The 20,244-nt window shown below is 37.9% G+C and overlaps 1 protein-coding gene across 2 annotated transcripts in view; it reads left to right on the top strand.

The window, feature by feature from the left end:
* Positions 1 to 17,198, top strand: part of MED13L (mediator complex subunit 13L) — a 204,047-nt gene extending 186,849 nt beyond the window's left edge. For both annotated transcript variants that reach the window (XM_075041838.1, XM_075041839.1), the window contains exons 24-31: positions 1,279 to 1,502; positions 1,931 to 2,073; positions 3,850 to 4,008; positions 5,052 to 5,228; positions 7,500 to 7,654; positions 10,920 to 11,081; positions 13,149 to 13,261; positions 14,497 to 17,198. In XM_075041838.1, the coding sequence (XP_074897939.1) occupies positions 1,279 to 1,502; positions 1,931 to 2,073; positions 3,850 to 4,008; positions 5,052 to 5,228; positions 7,500 to 7,654; positions 10,920 to 11,081; positions 13,149 to 13,261; positions 14,497 to 14,629 (1,266 nt within the window). In that variant the 3' untranslated portion in view covers positions 14,630 to 17,198. The remainder of the gene's footprint in view (positions 1 to 1,278; positions 1,503 to 1,930; positions 2,074 to 3,849; positions 4,009 to 5,051; positions 5,229 to 7,499; positions 7,655 to 10,919; positions 11,082 to 13,148; positions 13,262 to 14,496) is intronic.
* Positions 17,199 to 20,244: the final 3,046 nt, after the last annotated feature.

Raw genomic sequence — 20,244 nt, 5'->3', positions numbered from 1 at the left:
AAACACGAACGTCTCGGGGCAAAACCAGCAAAGGGCCACAAAGGTGATGAAGGGACTGGAGCGTCTGACAACTGAGGAGACGCTGAGAGCGCTGCAGTTGTCTAGCCAGGAGGGCTCTGATTGATAAGTGTGTATAAATACCTAACGGGAAGGAGTAAAGAAGATGGAGCCAGGCTCTTCTCAGTGGTACCCAGTGATGGGACAAGAGGTAGTGGGCGCAAATTGAAATACAAGAAATTCTTTTTAAATGAAAAAAACACAAGAGAACTTTTTACTGTAGGGGTGATAGAACACTAGAATTAGCTGCCCTGGCAGGCTGAACATCTCCATCATTGGAGATGACATCCAATATCGCTCTATGTCCAATGATGCAGATACTCAAAGAGTCCTGGGCAACCTGCTCTAGTTGACCATTTAAGCAGGAGGATTGGACTAGGTGATCAGAGGTCCCTCCCAGTCTCAGCCTCCTGTGATTTTCACTTTTTTTTTTTTTTTAATTAAAAGATGGATTGAATAACTTATTACTGTCAGGCTCTGCAGGAGGGCTGCATGTGTATTATTTACAATACTAATTTGCTTCTACTTATTGTTAAATGGAGTTGAATGGCCTTGATTTCTTATAACCTTTTGCAGGTTGGTTTTCTGAGGGGTGAGGGGTAGTTTGTCTCTTAAAGAAAGAGAAGCACTATCACATATATAGCACATCTGATGAATTAGTTCTGATTCAAAACCCAAAGTATTTCTGAAATAAAACTGTGAGCTATAAAGAATTTCTGACATCATGCCCAATGTTCATGGAAGTATGTTATACCTAATGCCTCGGTAGAAAACTGTACATTAAGTCTGAGCTCTACCTGAGCAATTTCTGAGTTGAAGACCTTGGTACCTCACATCAGACTGTGGTATCCACTGTTCTGTAGGTAGTATATGAATGGACGGAGGTGAGCAGATGGCATCAATTTTAGCAAAAGGATATACAGAGCAACAGGTTTAAGCTCCTGACTGTTTCAGAGACTGGTATCACCCTATCCAAAGACTGTTTTCATACCTTAGTTTCCCTGGATACAAAAAGAAATCTTTAGATAAGGTTTGAAGTGCATCAGTTTTAACTAGCAGAAATGAATTGTCTATAACCACCCTTTTCCCAGTATCTCTGTGGACTATGAATTTGTTTCAAACTCACATTTTTCTGTACTCACTGCCAATCTGTGTTTGCGTGTTTCTTGCATTAAATAGTTTTTGATGTATCTGCTGATGATTGTGTTGACTTTATTGCAGAGGCCCAGCCCAATCCAGCTATACTCACCTCCTTTCATATTGGCACCCATCAAAGACAAACAGACAGAACTGGGAGAAACATTTGGAGAGGCCAGTCAGAAATACAATGTGCTTTTTGTTGGATATTGTTTGTCTCACGATCAGCGTTGGCTTCTGGCATCCTGCACTGACCTTCATGGTGAATTGTTGGAAACCTGCATAGTTAATATTGATTTACCAAACAGGTAGAAACCTTTACTTTTTACTTTATATCTAGGTCTATAGTTGTCATCCCTCTCTCCCATCAGTTTTTCATGTCCCTTCTAATGATGTGATCCCTTTCCTGCTGATGTGATCACGATAATGTTATATTTCAGTTGGCACTTTTAAACTCCAGAGGAAAAAAGTTACTGTGTTACATTTGTTTTACAAATGCTACCTACAAATCTTACCTTCAAGAACAACTGGTGTGTTGCATGTCACTGCAATAATAGTACTGAAAGCAGACACATCCTTTTTCTGCTTCTTGTTAGTAAAAGGTAAGCTAGGCACGCCACAGAACTGTAAGAACTCCTATAGAGGGTAAGCAGTGAAATAAACATATAGAATAGAAATCTGAATATTGTCCTCAATGGTCATCTTTCTTGTTTTTTTCTTTTTCCTTAACCTCCAGGTCAAGGAGGAGCAAGTTGTCTGCACGTAAAATTGGTCTGCAGAAGCTGTGGGAATGGTGCATTGGTATTGTACAGATGACATCACTGCCTTGGAGAGTTGTAATCGGGCGGCTCGGCCGCCTAGGCCACGGGGAGTTAAAAGGTATGAGATGTCAGTGCTGTCACTGCTGGTGGTTTTGGAATGGAGGCATGGCCTTAGTGTGCAAGGCAGAATGACTTACAGAATCGATCACAAACCTTTAAAACCAGAAACTTGAGAGGGATAATCCTACCCTGGCACTGAATTTTTGTATTGGTTTGCATAAACAATTTGCTTGTTTGTACGCTGGGTTTGACATTACTCCCTCATGTCTTGTCGATGTTGTGTAGATTAACTAGTATTTGCATAGTGTACTTCCAAGTGGAAGTCATGGGGTATGTCACATGTTAGAAAAAGATGTGAACAATAGTTATCCTGTTACAGAAATAGAAACGAGATTCAATTCTGATTCCTAAACTTAAACTAAACAAACAAAAAATTATTGCAAAAAAAAGTTACTGAACAAAAAAAATTCAGGTTTTTTTTCTGTAGTATACAAAATTAGCTGATAATCCGTGTTAATCAGCAATAAGGCACTCCCTGCAGTCTGCCAAGAGTTCCCAAGATTTAGCATTCCGAACAGCTTTGTGGGAACTGAAAGGGAGCTCTGGAGTGGTTTAGGTATAGGTGCCTTAATCCAACAAGGGTAGGGACTGCCTTGCTTCACTTCAACAGTGAGTCCTCTCACTAACTTAAATACATGCATTCAGCATCTTTTCTGCCATTTCTAATGGCTGTGGCCACTATCCAGGTTTTGTCTGGTAACTGACTGGAAGAAAATGGGATTCTGAGAGGGTGCTCTCAGTCTTCACCCATCTCCCGAGTTGGAACATGAAGGTAAATTAGACAGGAGGATAAAGATATTTGATGAGTGTTTGTCTTTTACATTAATAACTGAAGGAGACATGAATTCCTCTGGTTAGCTTATTTTAAGAGATTCTGTATTTCATGAGATGGGGGAAAAAAAAAAAATTTAAAACGGTGCACAATAAATAACAATTCAGTCTGCAAGCACAAAGAAATACTCTAGGGAGGAAAAAGCAGCAATTAAATGCTTTCTCCCATATAGTACATGCAGGGAAGAAGAGCTGTTGCCTGCCCTGTTAGGGGAATTTGGTATCCATCTCACACACAGAAGTTAAATGGAACGAAGGCAGGAAAACAGATTAAGAATTTAATCAGCAACTCCCTTCCTCTGTTGGGACCCATAATGTCATTTAAATGGCTAAATGTAGTTTCTTGAATGTATATCTGCACCTCCACTGAAATCTGCTTTATTTAGTGTATTTTACTCATAACAAAGTTTAACAAAATTTCTCTGATGTCACGTGTGTGAATTCATACCTCTTTGCTTACATTTCAAGTATTCCAATTATGCAGCATGTTAGATGAAAACAGATGTCCTTTTTTTCAGAAAGAATCAGTGCATTTCAGGAAAAGATTGGTATGTAAATAAAAAAACAAAACAAAACAAACATTACAAAATCTTAGAAAAAGAACCCTTAATCTGTTGCCCCGCTTCACATCATATAAGTACCTCCTCCTTACAGGTAGAATGAAAGACTCATTCTTAAAGAAACACATCATCTTCAGTGATTTGCCAGAGTAATGCAGTTAGTTCACGGGAAGACCAGCACACTACCCCAGAATAAAATACTCGGCAGTAACTGCTTGAATACCCAGTTTGCAGAGCCATACACCTTGTTTACATGGGGAGGCAGTCCAGAATAGTACAGTGTTAAAGAAATGCAAAGTGTTATTAATATTTTGCTATTTTCAAGCAAGTGCTAGCTATTTCAGAACTCCATTCTGTTCTATCATAATGTTTATTCATTTCAGACTGGAGTATCCTCCTTGGGGAATGTTCCCTGCAGACAATCAGCAAACAACTAAAGGAGGTGTGCCGCATGTGTGGCATCTCATCAGCAGACTCTCCTTCTATCCTCAGTGCCTGCTTAGTTGCCATGGAGCCACAGGGGTCATTTGTTGTGATGCCAGGTAAGTTTTATCCAACTATTTAAATGCCAATGAAACTCTTCTTCTTTTATCATAGCTATCACATAAGCACAGCAATTTTGGGAGACTTTTGAGTCCAACAAGATGACCTTGAGTAGCATGGCTAAATGTGGTAGAAAAAAGGTTGAGACAGCCCAATTCCCAAAAATACTAAGAGGAGATGCTACAGTGGCAGTGTAGGCTCCTAGGGAGAAAGTTCACTGTATGCCACTGTCAAACTGATGACCTTTTCCCTGGGGAGGTCATGTTTTCAGGTAGACCAGTTCTCATCAGCTGAAAGGTGATGTTGTAGACACCCTCATGCAAGGAGGACATGCAAGCAGACACTGTAAGAGTCTACAGTGTGAAAGAATAGGAGTCTGTGTAGATGGGAGTAAGGATAAACCTACTTGCCTTTGCACATGCTTCAGTTATTTAGAGAATTCCATTACAAGCTGCAGTCCACAGAGTTAAGCTGAAATAAAATTAAATTTTGAGGTGCCCTTTACTTATTTGTTGTATTACGTAAGCACATATTTTTTAATGTACGTGGTGACGTATCGTTACAAACTACTCCAGTTCTTCAAGTTTAGAAAGAAAAGATTACTATGTGGAACAGAATTAAACAAGCTTGAAAATTACTCATCAAGTTGAATAGTTTTCAAAGCAGAGATTTTGTAACGTGACAAAATAGAGGGCAAGTTATGCTTTTTTCATGTCAACCGAAGTGGGGTATATTTCATAATTATACAGACGTGTGTCAAAAAAGTTGCTCATTTAACAAGTAAATCTTTGATTAAGGGGCAGCAGAATGAATGGAAAGGTGGGGCATTGTATGGAAATTCATATAGATAAATAATATCTATATAACTTGTGATCTTGATTTCAAGCTCTTCTAGTAATTTATTCTTTTAAGATAAGAACCTTTAAACACGTGAATTAGCTTGCAAATCCAGATTAGATGCACAGAAATTTAACTGAACACAGAACATATATTTTGAAGATGATACAAATTAATGTCTCTGCTGTTGCTTCTGTTCTGGAAGATGCTGTCACTATGGGGTCAGTCTTTGGCCGGAGTACTGCGCTGAATCTGCAGTCATCTCAGCTGAATACCCCTCAGGATGCCTCCTGTACACACATCCTGGTTTTTCCAACCTCTGCTACTATCCAGGTAGCACCAGCAAATTACCCCAATGAGGATGGATTCAGCCCTACTAACGGTAAGTAAGCACTTGTCTAGCGTAAGAGGTGAAATACTTGCGAATGATCAGTCACCTGTTCAGAATATCAGCAGAGCTGTACCAGTCATGAATAAAAAAACTAAGCAAGTGGACCAGTGTTCTCCCATGGACCCCATACTACCCTAATTTACTTTAAAGAGAACACCGCTGTTTTTAAAACTTTATAGTTAAAGGATAATATATTATGTTTTTTCTGAAGTCTGTTTTCAGATAATCATACTGATTTATTCCAAAAGTGATAGACCAATCAATATGCAAAATGGCACAGGATATAAAATGCTTTTTCTTGTTGTTGTGACTTCATCAGGCCAACTTGTTTCTTATAGTAGTGGTTCACTTCAATGCCCTGTTGTATCCAGAGCTTTTGAGGAAGGAGGTGCTTGGCTTAGAAGTTTAATCTTCCTGTAAAGTAGGCAAAGTACATCAACCTGAGAATTCTCAATGTTAGCAGTGTGCTTTTTCAAGTGTATTTAACCCTATAGTTTGTGTGAGGAAGACCCCGGTTAATACTTTATATCAAGTAAGTATTTTCCTAACTGTCTTGCCATAAATCCCTAAAAATGATTGTAAGATAATTTAAACCAAGAGTAACTACAAACATTTACGACAGAAGTATTTTATGAAGAGGGAAGTTACAGTATAGAGAGGAAGAAAGGCCAACTATTTTTAAGGAAAGAGTCTGCTTTGATCTGTTCCTCCTGGAATTTCAGTGGGCCTCACAGAAGGGAAGTTACCCCTCTTAATACTTAAGCAGCTGTCCTTTCGAGGCCCCAGAATCCTGACTGAATGCTGTGCTGACAAATATTTAACCTGCGTTAACCTGCCCTTTAGTGCTTCAGATGCTAATTAGAATTGGGTACAAGAACTGGCGTTTTCCAAAATGGTGTTAAATTTAATTTTCTTAACTCTGTTCTACTTAATGATTAAACTGCTTCCTATGCTATTAGCCATCTCATTTATGCTTTGGAGGCTAAGCAGAGCATGACATTAGTTCTGTTTTGTTTACTGAGGTTGTAGGACAGAAGTTAATAAACTTAAGTGAAGTTAATTCATTGCTCTTGCAATCCAGTGTTTCTCTTCAGAAGATGAAGAAAAACAGCCACCTGCCTGTTTCAACACTAGGACTTCAGGTGAAATTAGTTCAAGACAACACATCCTTTTCCACTTTCATGTGGAGTAAATTCTTCTTTTTCAAGAGATGTCACTTATTATAATATGTAGAAATGCCTGACTTGTTTAGGGCTCCATGTGTTTTAGTATAAATGTGGCTGCAATTCTACTTCATCCAGCCAATTCAGACAGCTCCCACTGTCCCTTTCTGTGCCCTAAAATGTACTTTAAATGTCATTATACAGTATAAAGTTCTTTGCCTGCTGAGAAATCTGGACAAGGAGAAAAACCCTATAAGCCATGTTGTGATGCTTCTAATTTTTTGCTCTGTGTTTGTCTTAGCTTTCCATCATGCAAATTACTCACGGTATCATAACCTGCATTGCAAATGACTGAGCGATGGAATGTACTTCTCATAGAATGCAAATACATTTTCACTGTGTTGCTATGACCTTCCCCCATATTAACATAAACCAAATTAAAATATCAAGTTATGATAATACAACTGTATTCAATTTCTGAGATGAAAGTAAAATATTGAAAGCTGCATTGTAGGAAATCCTGGTGCAGTATTTGAAATAATCATGAAGGTTCATTGCCTGTGAGTGTGGAGCAGGCCTTGCTGCCCATAGCAATTCTGTGAGCAATTTCCTTGAAGCTGCTAGGACTCCTCCCCAAGTATTTTGAGCAAACATGCCAAAGTGCTGGTGTGTAGCACTAGAAGCCTAAAGAGCAGCACCTGCTGAGCATAACATAAGTAGGTTTGTTTAATGTATTTCAATTATTTTGTTAATGGATTTCTGTGACCAATTACAGAGAGGTGTCACTTTTTCTGTTACAAAGTTCAATTTGGATTTTTATTAAGCTGGTATTACAGGATTTTTGTTCATTCTGTGACCATTGTTAAAATTCATTATTTTAATAGAAGTCTGCCAACTTTCCCTTTCAAGTCTGTGTGGTTGCAGTCAAAGGTACTAAGAAAGATTAAACAGTAAAATGTTTATCTCTGCTTTCATCTGTCTCAAGAGTATATAAAAAAAGGGATGATAAATAAATTAAAGGGGATGGTAATAAGTTACAAAAAATTCCTGACAAAAGCAAGTACAGCATGCTGGAAATTATTTCTCTTTTCCTTTTCAGATGACATGTTTGACCTCCCATTCCCAGATGACATGGACAATGACATTAGAATTTTAATAACAGGGAATCTTCACTCGTCACCAAATTCCTCCCCAGTTCCTTCCCCTGGATCACCATCTGGCATTGGAGTGGGATCTCACTTCCAGCATAGTAGGGTAAGGCTGTAGCACTTTAAGGTGTATGCTACTTAAAAGAAAACACAATAAGAGACCCAAATCCTCCAACAAAAAATCTTTTTCCTGTAGATTCTCGAACATAATTAGGTCAACAGCAAGCAGAAATTAACATTAAGATTGTAGGTGCTGGTTAAATACTATTGTAGAAGATGCTTCTACCTTGACTATTTACATCTGTAAAGGTAATTGTTAGTGTACAAGATGATTGAGAGGAGGAGGAGAGAAAAGGTATATTTTCATGTGGCAGAGCCATGTCTACGCCCCTGTATAAATTTAATCTGTATTCATCCATTTTTTTCTGGAAAATCATATGGAATGTCCCTGGCACAAAGTGACAAGTCTTTGAGAGAAAGGAAGGTATGACAGCTCTGTTTACATGAATTTCTAGGGGAGGCAAGACAGATAATTCTCCCACTAGGAAAACCCTACCCATAGAAACGCTGCAGGTGCTGGATGTTTATGCAAATGTTGTTTTCTTAGTAAAAATTAGCCCAGAGCACATAGTGATGTAAAGTTATTTTTGTTTGAAGTGGCTTTTACAAAGTTGGTTCCAAACACCAATGATTACTTAAAATGCAAATTATTTTTGGTAATTCAAGGTATATTTTTTGAATCAGCTTTAACATAATTCAGATCATGTTTGGTAGAACTCTTTTACTTACACAATTAAATGTATAAGAGGCTTAGCTGTACTCTTAAAATGGTTTCCATCACAAGTATGCAGAAGTTTGATGCTTCATAATTTCCTGTGGAGAAGTTTTATTCTAGAAATAGTACATTTAAAGCAGTAGCATATTCCTTCTTTACTAAATAATACAGTATTTTATTAAAGAAACAGGCTAACTTTTCTACAAGAAACAGATACAGATAACCCCATGCATTTAAAAGTTCTGGTTTAGTGATCTGTAATAACTTAAGTAACTGGATCGGGATCTGTGACTATCACTGGTGGCTTTAAACACTCTCAAGAGAAACTATAAATCTGGTATGAAAGGAAGTACAGAATAGATACTTGAGGTATATGTACAGCTAAGATACTTGCCTGTGAATGTTGCCACTCACTCAGCCTCTGTAACAAAGCACTGCATTTTTCTAAATGTAAATAAGGTATCTTAAGAAAAGCATTCTCACTCCCTGAAAATGACTAACTAAAAATGGTGTTAGTTTCACCACCCAGAAGGAAAAAGTCCTGCCTGCATTTTCCTTGCAACCTCTGCCAAAAATGCTTCAATGGTCAGCTTAATACAGTCCGAGTGAAAAATTACTTCTGCATCAGCCACAAAAATGCTAATACTGTATTTTGTAAGGTGGTTGTGTACTGAGATCACCTTATTTTAATACTCCAACCCACTTTTCAAAGGCTAAATAATTGCACATTACTGTCACTTGGTTATTTCAAACTGGTATGTTGGCAAATTAAAAGTTTTAAATTCTGTTACTAAACCTTCCAGCCATAAATCACAACTCATCACTCATTACAATTTCTCTCTCTCATTTAGTTCTTTCAACAATCTCTATTCTCTACCACTTTCAGAAATGCATTTACAAAACTTACTCTCAATGGAACTCCATCCAAGTGGCTTAAGAACAGCACTGGAAGGTTAATGACCAAATTGCTTAGAGACCCGGACAAGCCATTTCTAGATGAAGCTGTCATAGTAATTCAGTTTAACCATTAACAAGGGCCTAGTAATTGATGTGTAATTTTTGGTTTTAAAAAAGCAACAGCGTGTGATCATTACCTTGTGGGTCGGGGAAGGTCAAGCCTCCATCCATGTAACCCATAATTGATTGCTGCAGTTTAGCAGTGTAAGTCCTGATTGCTCAGCAGCCAGTTTCAAGGTTTGCTGTTAGGCTTTGAGTGCCTGCAGCCAGGTGAGCTGCAGCCTTCTCCAAGCTTTATGGAGTGTTTAACTTTCTTTGATTCCTGATCAAGATACTACTGTTGGGGAAGGACCTGCTTGAAAGGACTAGCAGTGAAGGCTTTGTGATTAAGCTGGTTTCTGTGCAGTGGAATCTTTTTTCTTTTAACCTATTGACTTAAAAGATATTTATAGATTCAGTGAGCTGCAATGCCAATTCTTCTGGGATAAGTTAAAAGCTAAAATAGTTTGCAGGCTTCTTTTGGATTTTTCCTCTATGAAATAGAAGTAAGAGCAAAATAATAAAGGATGTTTCCAAAAAACCCAAATGCATTTAAAATAGGAATGTACTCTAGAATGGAATGGCAGTCACCCTTTTTCATACCTAAGGGGAGACCCTTGTAGATAGATAAGGATACACATATACACACACACAGAAGATGAGGTAACCAAGCTCACACCAAGCATTCCTATCCAACTGCCTCAGGTATGGAAGGTTCATCTAGGTTTTACTCTACAGAAATAAAATCACAAACATATATGCTGACAGGCAGCAACTCAACATCTGATGAAGTTAGTTTTACAGCCAGTTTCTCATTGTTTAACTCTCTCCTTTCCAAATAACTCTTTTGTCTATATATAAGAATACAACTAACTAATACTGCAAAAATACAGTACATAAATAAGTGATACACACATTGAAAAGCAGGACAGCTGTTTCCTTTTCCCCACACTTCCCCTCCTTGGTAGTACAAATATAAAGAAAGCATAGTATCTGCTGTCCAAGTTTCCACAGCAACGAATAGCAAGTGTAGCATTTTATTTTTCCTAAGCTATCAATGCAACTAACTGAAAAAACAAACATAACCTTACACAAAACCTACAAAGGTGCAGATACTTTCTGTTCTTCCCTATTTGAGTAACACATCCTTCCACTACCTGAAGTCAGGAAGATCTGCAGTGCAAACTGCTGGCTTTGATATGTATAGGAAAAGCCTATGAGGCTTTATAAACAAATTCAACACTGGTGTACTCTCTGCATGCACACAAGCAGCTGCTCAGATTCATAGCCAGATCCCAGTACTGCCAAGTTACTCCATGGCATCAAACTCCACATGTAGTCAGTTCAATTTAGGAGGTTAATATTGCTGTTTGGGAATCTAAAGTGATTCTGGAACATAAGCCTGGAGAACCCAACTACAGCGGGAAAAGGAAGGGATTAGACAACTTTGACTAAGATTCATGAATGACTAAAGGATAGCTCATTAATAACAAGACAGAACTGGATTAAATATCAAGTAATTAGTAAAGAAAATTAATGTCATTGGCATGGGCTGTAATGACATCAAACAACAAACCTGCCTTTTCAACTCTTCTTTCAGAGCCAGGGGGAACGTCTTCTTTCCAGAGAAGCCCCTGAAGAACTGAAGCAGCAACCTCTTGCTCTTGGATACTTCGTATCAACTGCCAAAGCTGAGAATCTTCCACAGTGGTTCTGGTCATCCTGTCCTCAGGCACAAAACCAGTGTCCCCTCTTCCTGAAGGTCTGTCTTTCACAGGGAAAGAGAAGAACTCTATTTATATACTCTGAATTTTCTTTGAAAATGTTGGCTTTGCATGTTACCACAACCATGACAATACTGGAAACGGAAATGCAATTTTAGGTTTAAATTTACTTAAGATAGCTGGCTATTAAAACTTAATTCTCTGTTGCTAAAGCCCTTACCTGAAAGTGGAATAGGTTGGCAGCTTCTAAATACAGAATCACCAAAGCTGTATTTGGTATTACAAAAGCATCCCAGTTTTTGTTTTCAGTCAGCCTAAGACAGGAGGGACATACCTTCTATTTTGCTGTAATCAAGTTATGACACATAGGTTAAAAGTTAGAAAGGAGAGTAGCACCTCCAGATAGAGCATTTACTATCCATTTCTATTTCCCTAGTTGTAGAAGTTGCACAGTGGAGTCTGTAGTGTCAGAAGGAACCCGATACCTTCCATTCCAGAATTGCAAGTACTTGCGAAATGTATACAGCAGAGTTGGTTCCACTACTAGGGATTCACTGATCCCTATAGAGTGTCACGCAGCTTCTTATTTGAATGAATCAAAAAAATGGGAACTAGTGAGTATGGAAAGAAGGTAAAAGATCTGCCTTGAATAGTATCACATAAGTATTCGAGCAAACAACACATAGAATAATAAAGTTAGTACCACTTACTTTATCCATTCCCAGCTTAATTAACAAATACTAAACATTTTTGCAAGTCTCTTAACGAAATTCCCTCATCCATGTCGATCAATTATCAAAGTATTCAGTATTTCTCAATTCTCTCCTCATGCAGAAAAAGCAGTTTTAGGACTGATGTTAACAATGACTTGCAGTCAGCATGGCAGGCTTTATATTCAGTATAGCACCTCCACCAGCAAAGTACTAAACCTTATTTCTTATGCTCTGCACTCTTCATGGATAGATTTTCCTGAAGTTACATGCTTTTCTTTAAAGCGACAGAATGGAGGGCTCAAAATAATATGAAAAATAAACCACCATGTTTTTGGAGCTAGAGATGAAGCTTTATGCTAAATGTAAAACTACCTTTTTTTTTGTGAATCTGTAATCCAAAGACTGTGTTTCAGTTCCAACAGTAAAAACTGTCAGCAGAGCTCCAGGCAACTTTATGAATTCCTTCCATAAACTTATACTAGATTTGTACTAGAGAGAAGGAGCCACCACCCTTCCCTACCCCACCACCCCCCAGCCCAACACAATTGCTCTCTCAGATCTAGGCTGAATTAAATGTTTAATTTGACTTGGAACATACTGGTTTGGTTTGGACAATTTTTAATAAAAGCAAGGGGCTGAATTCATGCAGTAACTTGCACACTGTTCAGTGAGCAGGTGGTGCTGTCTCCTTTATGCAGCACTGCAATTAGGAAACTTGTATGGCATGTGAGGCATACAGATTCAAGTCATCTTTGTCTGATTTGGATTAAGTATTTTTGAGCTAAATTATTTCAGCTCTAATGCGCATGCCACAATTGGAGGTTTTGCCTCAGCAGGCTGCATGGCATATTAGCCTACCCACTTGAAAGGGTTACATGGTCGCTCTACCCCCAGCACATGATCAATACAAAATCCCTTTCCTACTCCTGTATAAACTAGTGCACAAGCCTTGCTCCAGATGAGACAGATGGAGAAAGCATACCAGCAGAGAGAAGGACAAAGGCTGCACTAAGTGTTCTGGTCAGACACCTGACCTCAACATGGTACTCTGTGATGGGTCTCCTGCTGGGAGGCTGAAGACTCAGGATGGTTTGTTACTGCCATACCAAAAAAAACACTGACACATCCCAAGTATTTCCCCTCATCACTTCTTCCCTCACTAACATTAAGAACAGAATTCAGCACTCTTTTTTTAAAGATCCTTGATTCCAGTCAAAAAGAGAAGTCAGTTTATTCAAAAATGTAGTCATTGTGGAACTTGGAAATACATATGGTCATGGTGGGTTCAACAAAGAATTGCCAATTTTCCATTAAGACAATTCAGAGTATGTTTGTTCACTGCGAATCTTTTGCTATATGAAGAGTTAATTTATGGTTTTTTCCTTTACACAGGCCTCATTACATCACCATATCTCTGTAGCGCAGACAGATGAGCTTCTACCTGCCAGAAATTCTCAGCGAGTTCCTCACCCCCTTGACTCTAAAACTACATCAGATGTCTTGAGGTAACACCTTTTAGGTTTTGCATTTCCTCCCTAAGGCTTATGGGGACTGAGCTCTGAAATTTCAGAGGGACCTTTTCTTTTCAGCCTGGCAGAATTATTTCTCAGCTTTATCAACAGCTTATAACTCTGCTATGCCCTACATATGTCTCAGAGCAGTGGCCAACTCCTATTGCAGCTGGTACCTCCACCACCAGTGAGCAGGACTTTGAGGGTTACTTCATCAGTTTTCTGTACTACTATATAAAACTATGTAAAGGACACTTAGAAACAGCTTCACCTTACCAAGTAGACACCTTGGTTTGCCTCCCAAAGATTGTTCTATTTACCTGGTGGTCTAATCTGGACTGTGTCAATAATTATTTTTACTCACCAAACCAAACTGATTTATAGATGGAGATAAAAGTACTCTCCTGATACCAGTATCTTAGGAATTGGGATATAAAGGAGACACTCTTCCTGAATTGATACAGGGTTGCACATCATATTGTTGAAGATAACTAGAGGACTGTTTGCCTCCATCCCACCTGTTGGGGACTGAAAAAAGATTTGTTTTATGAGACAGCATACAGGGTGGAACACACCAGTGAACAAACACATACATTAAAGCAAGTAGACAGAATCAGCAGAATAACATTAATGAAGAATAATCTAATCTAAGAACATTGGTGCTGTATGTATTATTCTAGAAGATCTGAATTTGCATCCTTTTAGAGGACTGAGCTATCACAGCTGTCCTGAGGTACTACTGTCTTTGTTTTGATTAAAAGGATGATGTAATGCACAGGGAAAGGACAAGATACAACAGACACAAGTTACAACAGGAGAAAGTCTAATCAGATACAGGATCACACAAAAAGCATGATCAAATACTGGCACGGGTTGCCCAGAGAGGCTGTGGAACCTCTGTCCTTAGAGGGGTTCAAGACTCAAGGCTTTGGATACAGTGGTATTGGACCCTCTCTGATTCCTTAATCTCTACTACGTATTGGGGAGGGCCTACATTAAAATAGCTTGCTTCAAGTTGAAACATATTAAAACTAAAAATTCATGCTTCCCCTTGCCCCCCTTTTCAGTGAGTTTCCTGCTTTGCCAACACCACCAGCTTTAATACAGCCAGGCTGTATTGTACGTCCAGGAGAAACCAGAGATAAGTTTAAGTAAATCTTCTAGAAAAGGCAAGAAGGAAAGGAGTAAACAATTCCAGTTTCATTTCTCTCTGCATTTCTCTTCTGCAGGTTTGTTTTGGAGCAGTACAATGCACTGTCCTGGCTTACGTGTAACCCTGCCACTCAGGATCGCAGCTCCTGCCTTCCTGTCCACTTCGTGGTGCTCACTCAGTTGTACAACGCCATCATGAATATACTTTAATAGATAGAAAAGCACTTGTTCTTCTGGCTTATTCTCCCCTCAACCTGAGAAACGTGCCACAGTCTGCAAAGATCACAATTTTGCTTCTCTTCAGACCAGTCCTGTGCTGTGCTTCTGTTCCTCCAAAAGCACATGTGAATTCTGCAGTGTTCAAAACAAAACTACCCATTAACATCTCTGGCAGCTTCAGTCCAAAATCTGGGAACATCCAAGAACAGTGAACACAGAGTAACCTCAAGCCAGTGTTAGTTTGGTGGCCCAGTAACTACTGGTCAGTGTGATTATTTTTTTTAATATTTTATTTTTTTAAGGAAGACTACAGTATCTTTTTGCATTAGGAACTCTGAGAAACAACCAAGAGCAGTTTCAGCCCTGCAAGTAAAAACACCTTGTAGTGACCAGTTTGGGTTGTCCAAAACTTATTTTGTTGTTTGATCATCATAAACTGGGACTTTGCAGGAAAAAAAAAAGTCCACACAGTTGTAGTCTCGTATAAATATTGGAGTTTTCTGTCTACCTGGAGTTCCTGTCAGAGTGGATTGGGATGAATGCATGCATTTGTTACCTGTCCATGTAGATATGAATGGTCTGGAGATACTTTATTTATTTTTAGGTTTGGGGAGGGGAGGGATTAAATTATAAAGGACCAGGAACAGTAGAATATCTTAAAAATCCAGCTCCGTTCCACTGTAGGGTTATTTATCTACATACCTCTCACTCTTCTGACCTAGAAATCAGAAATGAAGCTAATAACAATCAAAGTCCAAGCTGGGAAGGGAAGCATATTCTGGTAAGGATATACTTGTATTTTAAGGAATTCTCACCTGCATTTAGCCTGGTTAAAGCAAGAAATGGCCAGTGTTTAATGAAGGATAACACTACCTAATGGAAGAAGAGTGAGTGAGAGGTAGGGAGGAAAAATACTTTAAAGCCCAATGTAAGGGCAAATGGAAAGTGGTAAATTAATCTATTGTAGAGCTATGATTGAAATATATTTCCAGTAAATTTAGTGATGCTAGAAAACTATTTACTGAAACCCAAGTCGCCCTTTAATTCTGGGCAGACTCGTCCATGTACATATCCAAAAATATGGTTTTTGTTTACACTAAATCAGTTACAAATCTGGTGTATTTTTTCTGACTATAGGAATATTATTTCAAAGAAATAATTTTTAAAAATTATATCATTAAATTAGTACTTGAAGTTATACCACTGTGGTGGAAAAGTTACTTTGTTTAGTAAAATGATTGCCATTTTAAAGGTTAATGGCTAATTGAAGTATTTTTATGACTCCTTCATTCCAGGCTTCAAGGGGTTTATATTTAAACTCCATTTTCTAATGTTTGTTGTTGCACTGTGCAGCAGGCATGGACTGCCTTATGTGAGGGGTCGGGCACTTTGATCAGGCTGTGTGACCTAGTTATCTATCTGTGGAGAAAAACCTACAAATTTTAAAGTTCTTCCAAAAGACTTTCATGTTCTGGTTAAAAAAATGAAATTCTATGATTTTAAAAAGTATTTTTCTTGAGATAATGTAACATTTAAAACAAATTATATAAAATAAAAAAAAAGAATTGCTTGTGTAATGAGAAGGTGAAGTCAGAGAAGTAGCCTGTAAATGGATTATTTCATTCTCTGCACCAAACCTCCCATGTGAGTATCCTCTTTGCAATGTATAGGTTAAAAAAAATCTGATATCAAACCATTTGTATCTAATGTGTACAGTGTAAAATTGACTTTAAAAATATTGCAGTACTATTTTTTCTTAATCAGAAAAGAAAATTCTCAAGGCCTTTTGAAGAGCATAAAAAGATGAAGATTGTAAACTTGTATAAAAAAATTTAACTTGGGGAGGAAAAAATGTAAAGTAGACATTTGTAATCTTTTACCATTTGGGGGTTATTTGTTCCCAGGAGTCATCTGAACTTTGAATTATTATTTTGTTTATTCTTTTTAAATGGGCCGTTTTTATCCAGGGGCGTTTCTTCCCCAGAAACCTGGTTCTAAGCAAAAATTAAAAATAAAAAAAGGGCAGCAAGGAGTAGTTTTCATCTGGTGTCTTTTATTTAATTTTTTTAAGTTAAGAGAAGCTGGTGACATATTTATACGTTTTTGTGCAAAATAAATGAATGGCAATAGATTTTAAAGAAAAATCTTATGTACTTCAGTGTGAAAAGTTCTGTATAATATTTCCCTTAAATATGCATTATTTTACTTGTGAGTTTTTTACTGAATTAATCTGAAATGTACAAGCCCTGGCTTTCCTACAGAGTGAAGAAAGTTATTTTATTTTTTTTTTTATTTCTAACTTTGGAAATTCATGCCTAAATCAGAATTATTATTACAGTTGTTTGAGCTAAAGGGAGAGGGAGGGGGTGGGGAATGTCCAGCATGCTTGTATGTATATTTCAGAACCTTTTTTAAATGTAAAAGCTGTACATTTCTGGGGAGTTCTGAATTTCTTTTTGGTTTTGTTTTTTTTTTTTTTCTGAGCATTTTGCAGTGAGCTTCTTTTATATATAGCCGACAATTTGAAAGAAAACAAAAAAAATGTGAAGTTCATTTTAAATCTACAGTATATCGCTGGTACAATACACTAAAAAAGACTTTGATAAAAAGAAACAATAATAATAAAGACCTCCATTTTAAATGTCATTCATATATACCTTGTGGATGAGAGCTATATACTTTTACACACTTTTTTAGATGAATAAATTATTGAATTACTGAAACTGTTGGTGGAGTTTTATTCTTACAAGTATTTAACTCTTGAGTTTTAGCATTCCTAGTGAAGGAGGGCTTGTGTTACAAGGTACAGATTCCATATGATATGAACGGAACTGAAATTAATTTAAAGGCTCTTTAATATTTATTTACTCTGGAGACACACACTGCTGCCTTCCCTGAATTAACCCAGCACCTGCTTCCCTTTTCAATTTGCTGCATGTCATTGAAGGTATAGCTTTATCAGACTCCCTTTCAGAGTAATAAGGCTCATGAAAAGCTATAAAGGTTCACACTGCAACAGTACTTTTCTTTAAAATTCAAATCAAAGCAAAATAGAATAGTCATTCTATTTAAAATCTTGTCTGTTGTGAGAGGAAATTTGGTGCCACTAATGTAAATGCAGAGAGGAACAGATTTAAAATTCTGCCAAATGGGGTGGGTGGAAGCAACCTGGGATAATCTGCTGACACACAAGCAGTAGTTGCTTTACATTAGCAACTCTAATCACAGGAGCTTCATCAATTACAGATGAAACTTCTTTGTACACAGCAGGTAAGTCTTTAACAGGAGATTTCAATGGCATATCTGTCTTGTAACCTCCTCCCCCCCCCGCAGCAGGATTACTGATAGGGTAACTGAAGCACAGTCAGCCCCAGATGAAAGAGGAATATGAAACCAGACTTGCTGCTGCCAGTTGCTCAGAGAAGCTGCAGAATTCCCATCCTGGATGAGCTGCAGACTCAACTGGACACATCCTTGAGCAGCCTGATGGAATACCTGCTTTGACCAGGGGCTTGGTTGCACTGTTAGACTTCAGGAGGTCCCTTCAGACCAAGACATTCTGTATTTAGCAGGTTCATTTCTAAACACAGACATGCAAAAAAATGATAAATTAACAACTAGACCCCAAGCCCCTTCACAGTGCTACACCTTAACCAGACCAGAGATCTATTTTGCATTCACGTCCCATAGAAATAGCCCTGGAAAAACTTAAAACAGAATCTTCAGATAACATCTAATTTTCTGTATTCAAAGAAGTGACAAGTCTGTGATGTCCTTAAGTATGTTTTAAATACCCTATCCCTTGCTTCACTCTTAAAACAAGAAAAAACAGCACACTACAACCTGCCCCTCCCTTTCTTTCCAGTTATAACTACACCATCAGCTATGGCTAGCCTGTGCTGCTGGTAGGAACCATCTATTTTCAGCAACGGTGACTGTCAAAATGAGATGAGAGAGTTTCTGCAGACCCAAAATGCTTTTAGAACTGATCTTTGTAGCTCGCTCTCTTGCAAAATATACTAAAAGAACTCATTTTCCATGAAGAGGTGGAGCCCATGCTTGCATCCAGTCACAGCTCCTGTGACCATATCAAGGAATTGCCACTCAGTTTCATGGCTGTTCTAATGGCCACTTGGGATTTCCTCAGTAGTTATTTCTAGCCCACTTCAATTTTGGTGTATCTGATTTCTAAATTTCGACAGTTACAAAAATAGTCCCTAAGATTTTGCCTTTTTTTTTTTAAACTTTCACGCTTCTATCTTTTAGTTCAGTTTACTATTGGTAAATTCATAATAAATGACATTGTACAGTTAACTTGCATAAGTTCTTACAGAATAGTTATACTTCACCTTTCTCCTGTGAGTGCCATAAGTACATGGAATTATTGCAGAACAATATTTTTAAATGGAGATTACTTTGTGGCTAATTCACTGGCTTTAAAGATAAAAACTACCAATTAAATATTCTGTTCATGAGGACTGTAACAAAGAATTGAATGAAAACACTAAAATCTCAGTTGATTTGTAACAATAATGTAATATTTATGACAAAGCTATACAGTACTGTGGTGATGGTCTCTTCAATACCAATGAAGAAAAAGTTTTTAAAGCTTATGCTAACATTAAAGTACTTTTTCCAACTGTCCTTTCTATTTTGGGCAAAACATCATGGTCACCTGAAAACAGCTTAAGCACATGTAGAAAGCATCAGAAGTCATGAAAGTAAACATTAGGTTTATGGTCAGTCTCTCACCATTTATAGTGGAAATAGAAACAGCCCTGAGATCCCAAAACAGGAAGTCTTTGGTCTTTAACAACAAAGCAGTGTTTATAAAATTTTGCTGCTTCCACTTCCCTATTTTGAAACTGAACCTTAACACTCTAACAAATGTTTATGTGGGCAGACCCTGTTTCATGCTTGGCTGACTGTTCCTGTACCTGGTATCAAAGCAGCAGTCCCATAGAGCTTTCCAGGGGATATATAAATCTCAGTGCTATTTTAATGAAATCTGAAATACTCTTCAAAAACCGAAAACAAGATGACACCAACTTCTGTGAGAGGCCTACTCTGAATACAGATTACCCTCAGCTGACACTGACTGAGATCCACCTCACTGATTAACTCTGCTTCAGTCAGTGTTTAGGCTCCAGTTCTGAGACCATTCAGGACACTCAGCTCTTGCTCTGGTTCTAGACTGGGACTTGTCAGCCAACTCACAGGCTAACCATGCTGTCAGCATATATAATATATTTTATATAAGCTATAAACGTAATACATACTCATTTATCTGTATAAGCATTAGCTTTTTTGCCTGTAACAACTACTTATTAAAACCTTTCAGAGTTACGATACCAATGAAAAAACACAACCAAACAAAAAAATGCTGAGCATCAAGGCCCCTTCCAGAAAACCAGCATGGACACTGTAATTGCTAGAACTTACTACAAAGTCTTTCTACAAGAGTATCTTTTGTGGTCCTGCTATGAGAACCAAGGGCAACACCTGCCAGAATTCACTCGCTACCTCTGCTTGCCCCACAGGGAGCATGCCCACAGTGCCCAGAGACTGGTTTAATTACAGACAGCATTCCTAGACTCTGACATAGA

This window comes from Buteo buteo, chromosome 11, assembly GCF_964188355.1.
Source record: "Buteo buteo chromosome 11, bButBut1.hap1.1, whole genome shotgun sequence".
Lineage (NCBI taxonomy): Eukaryota > Metazoa > Chordata > Aves > Accipitriformes > Accipitridae > Buteo > Buteo buteo.
This window is presented reverse-complemented; position numbering and strand designations above follow the sequence as displayed.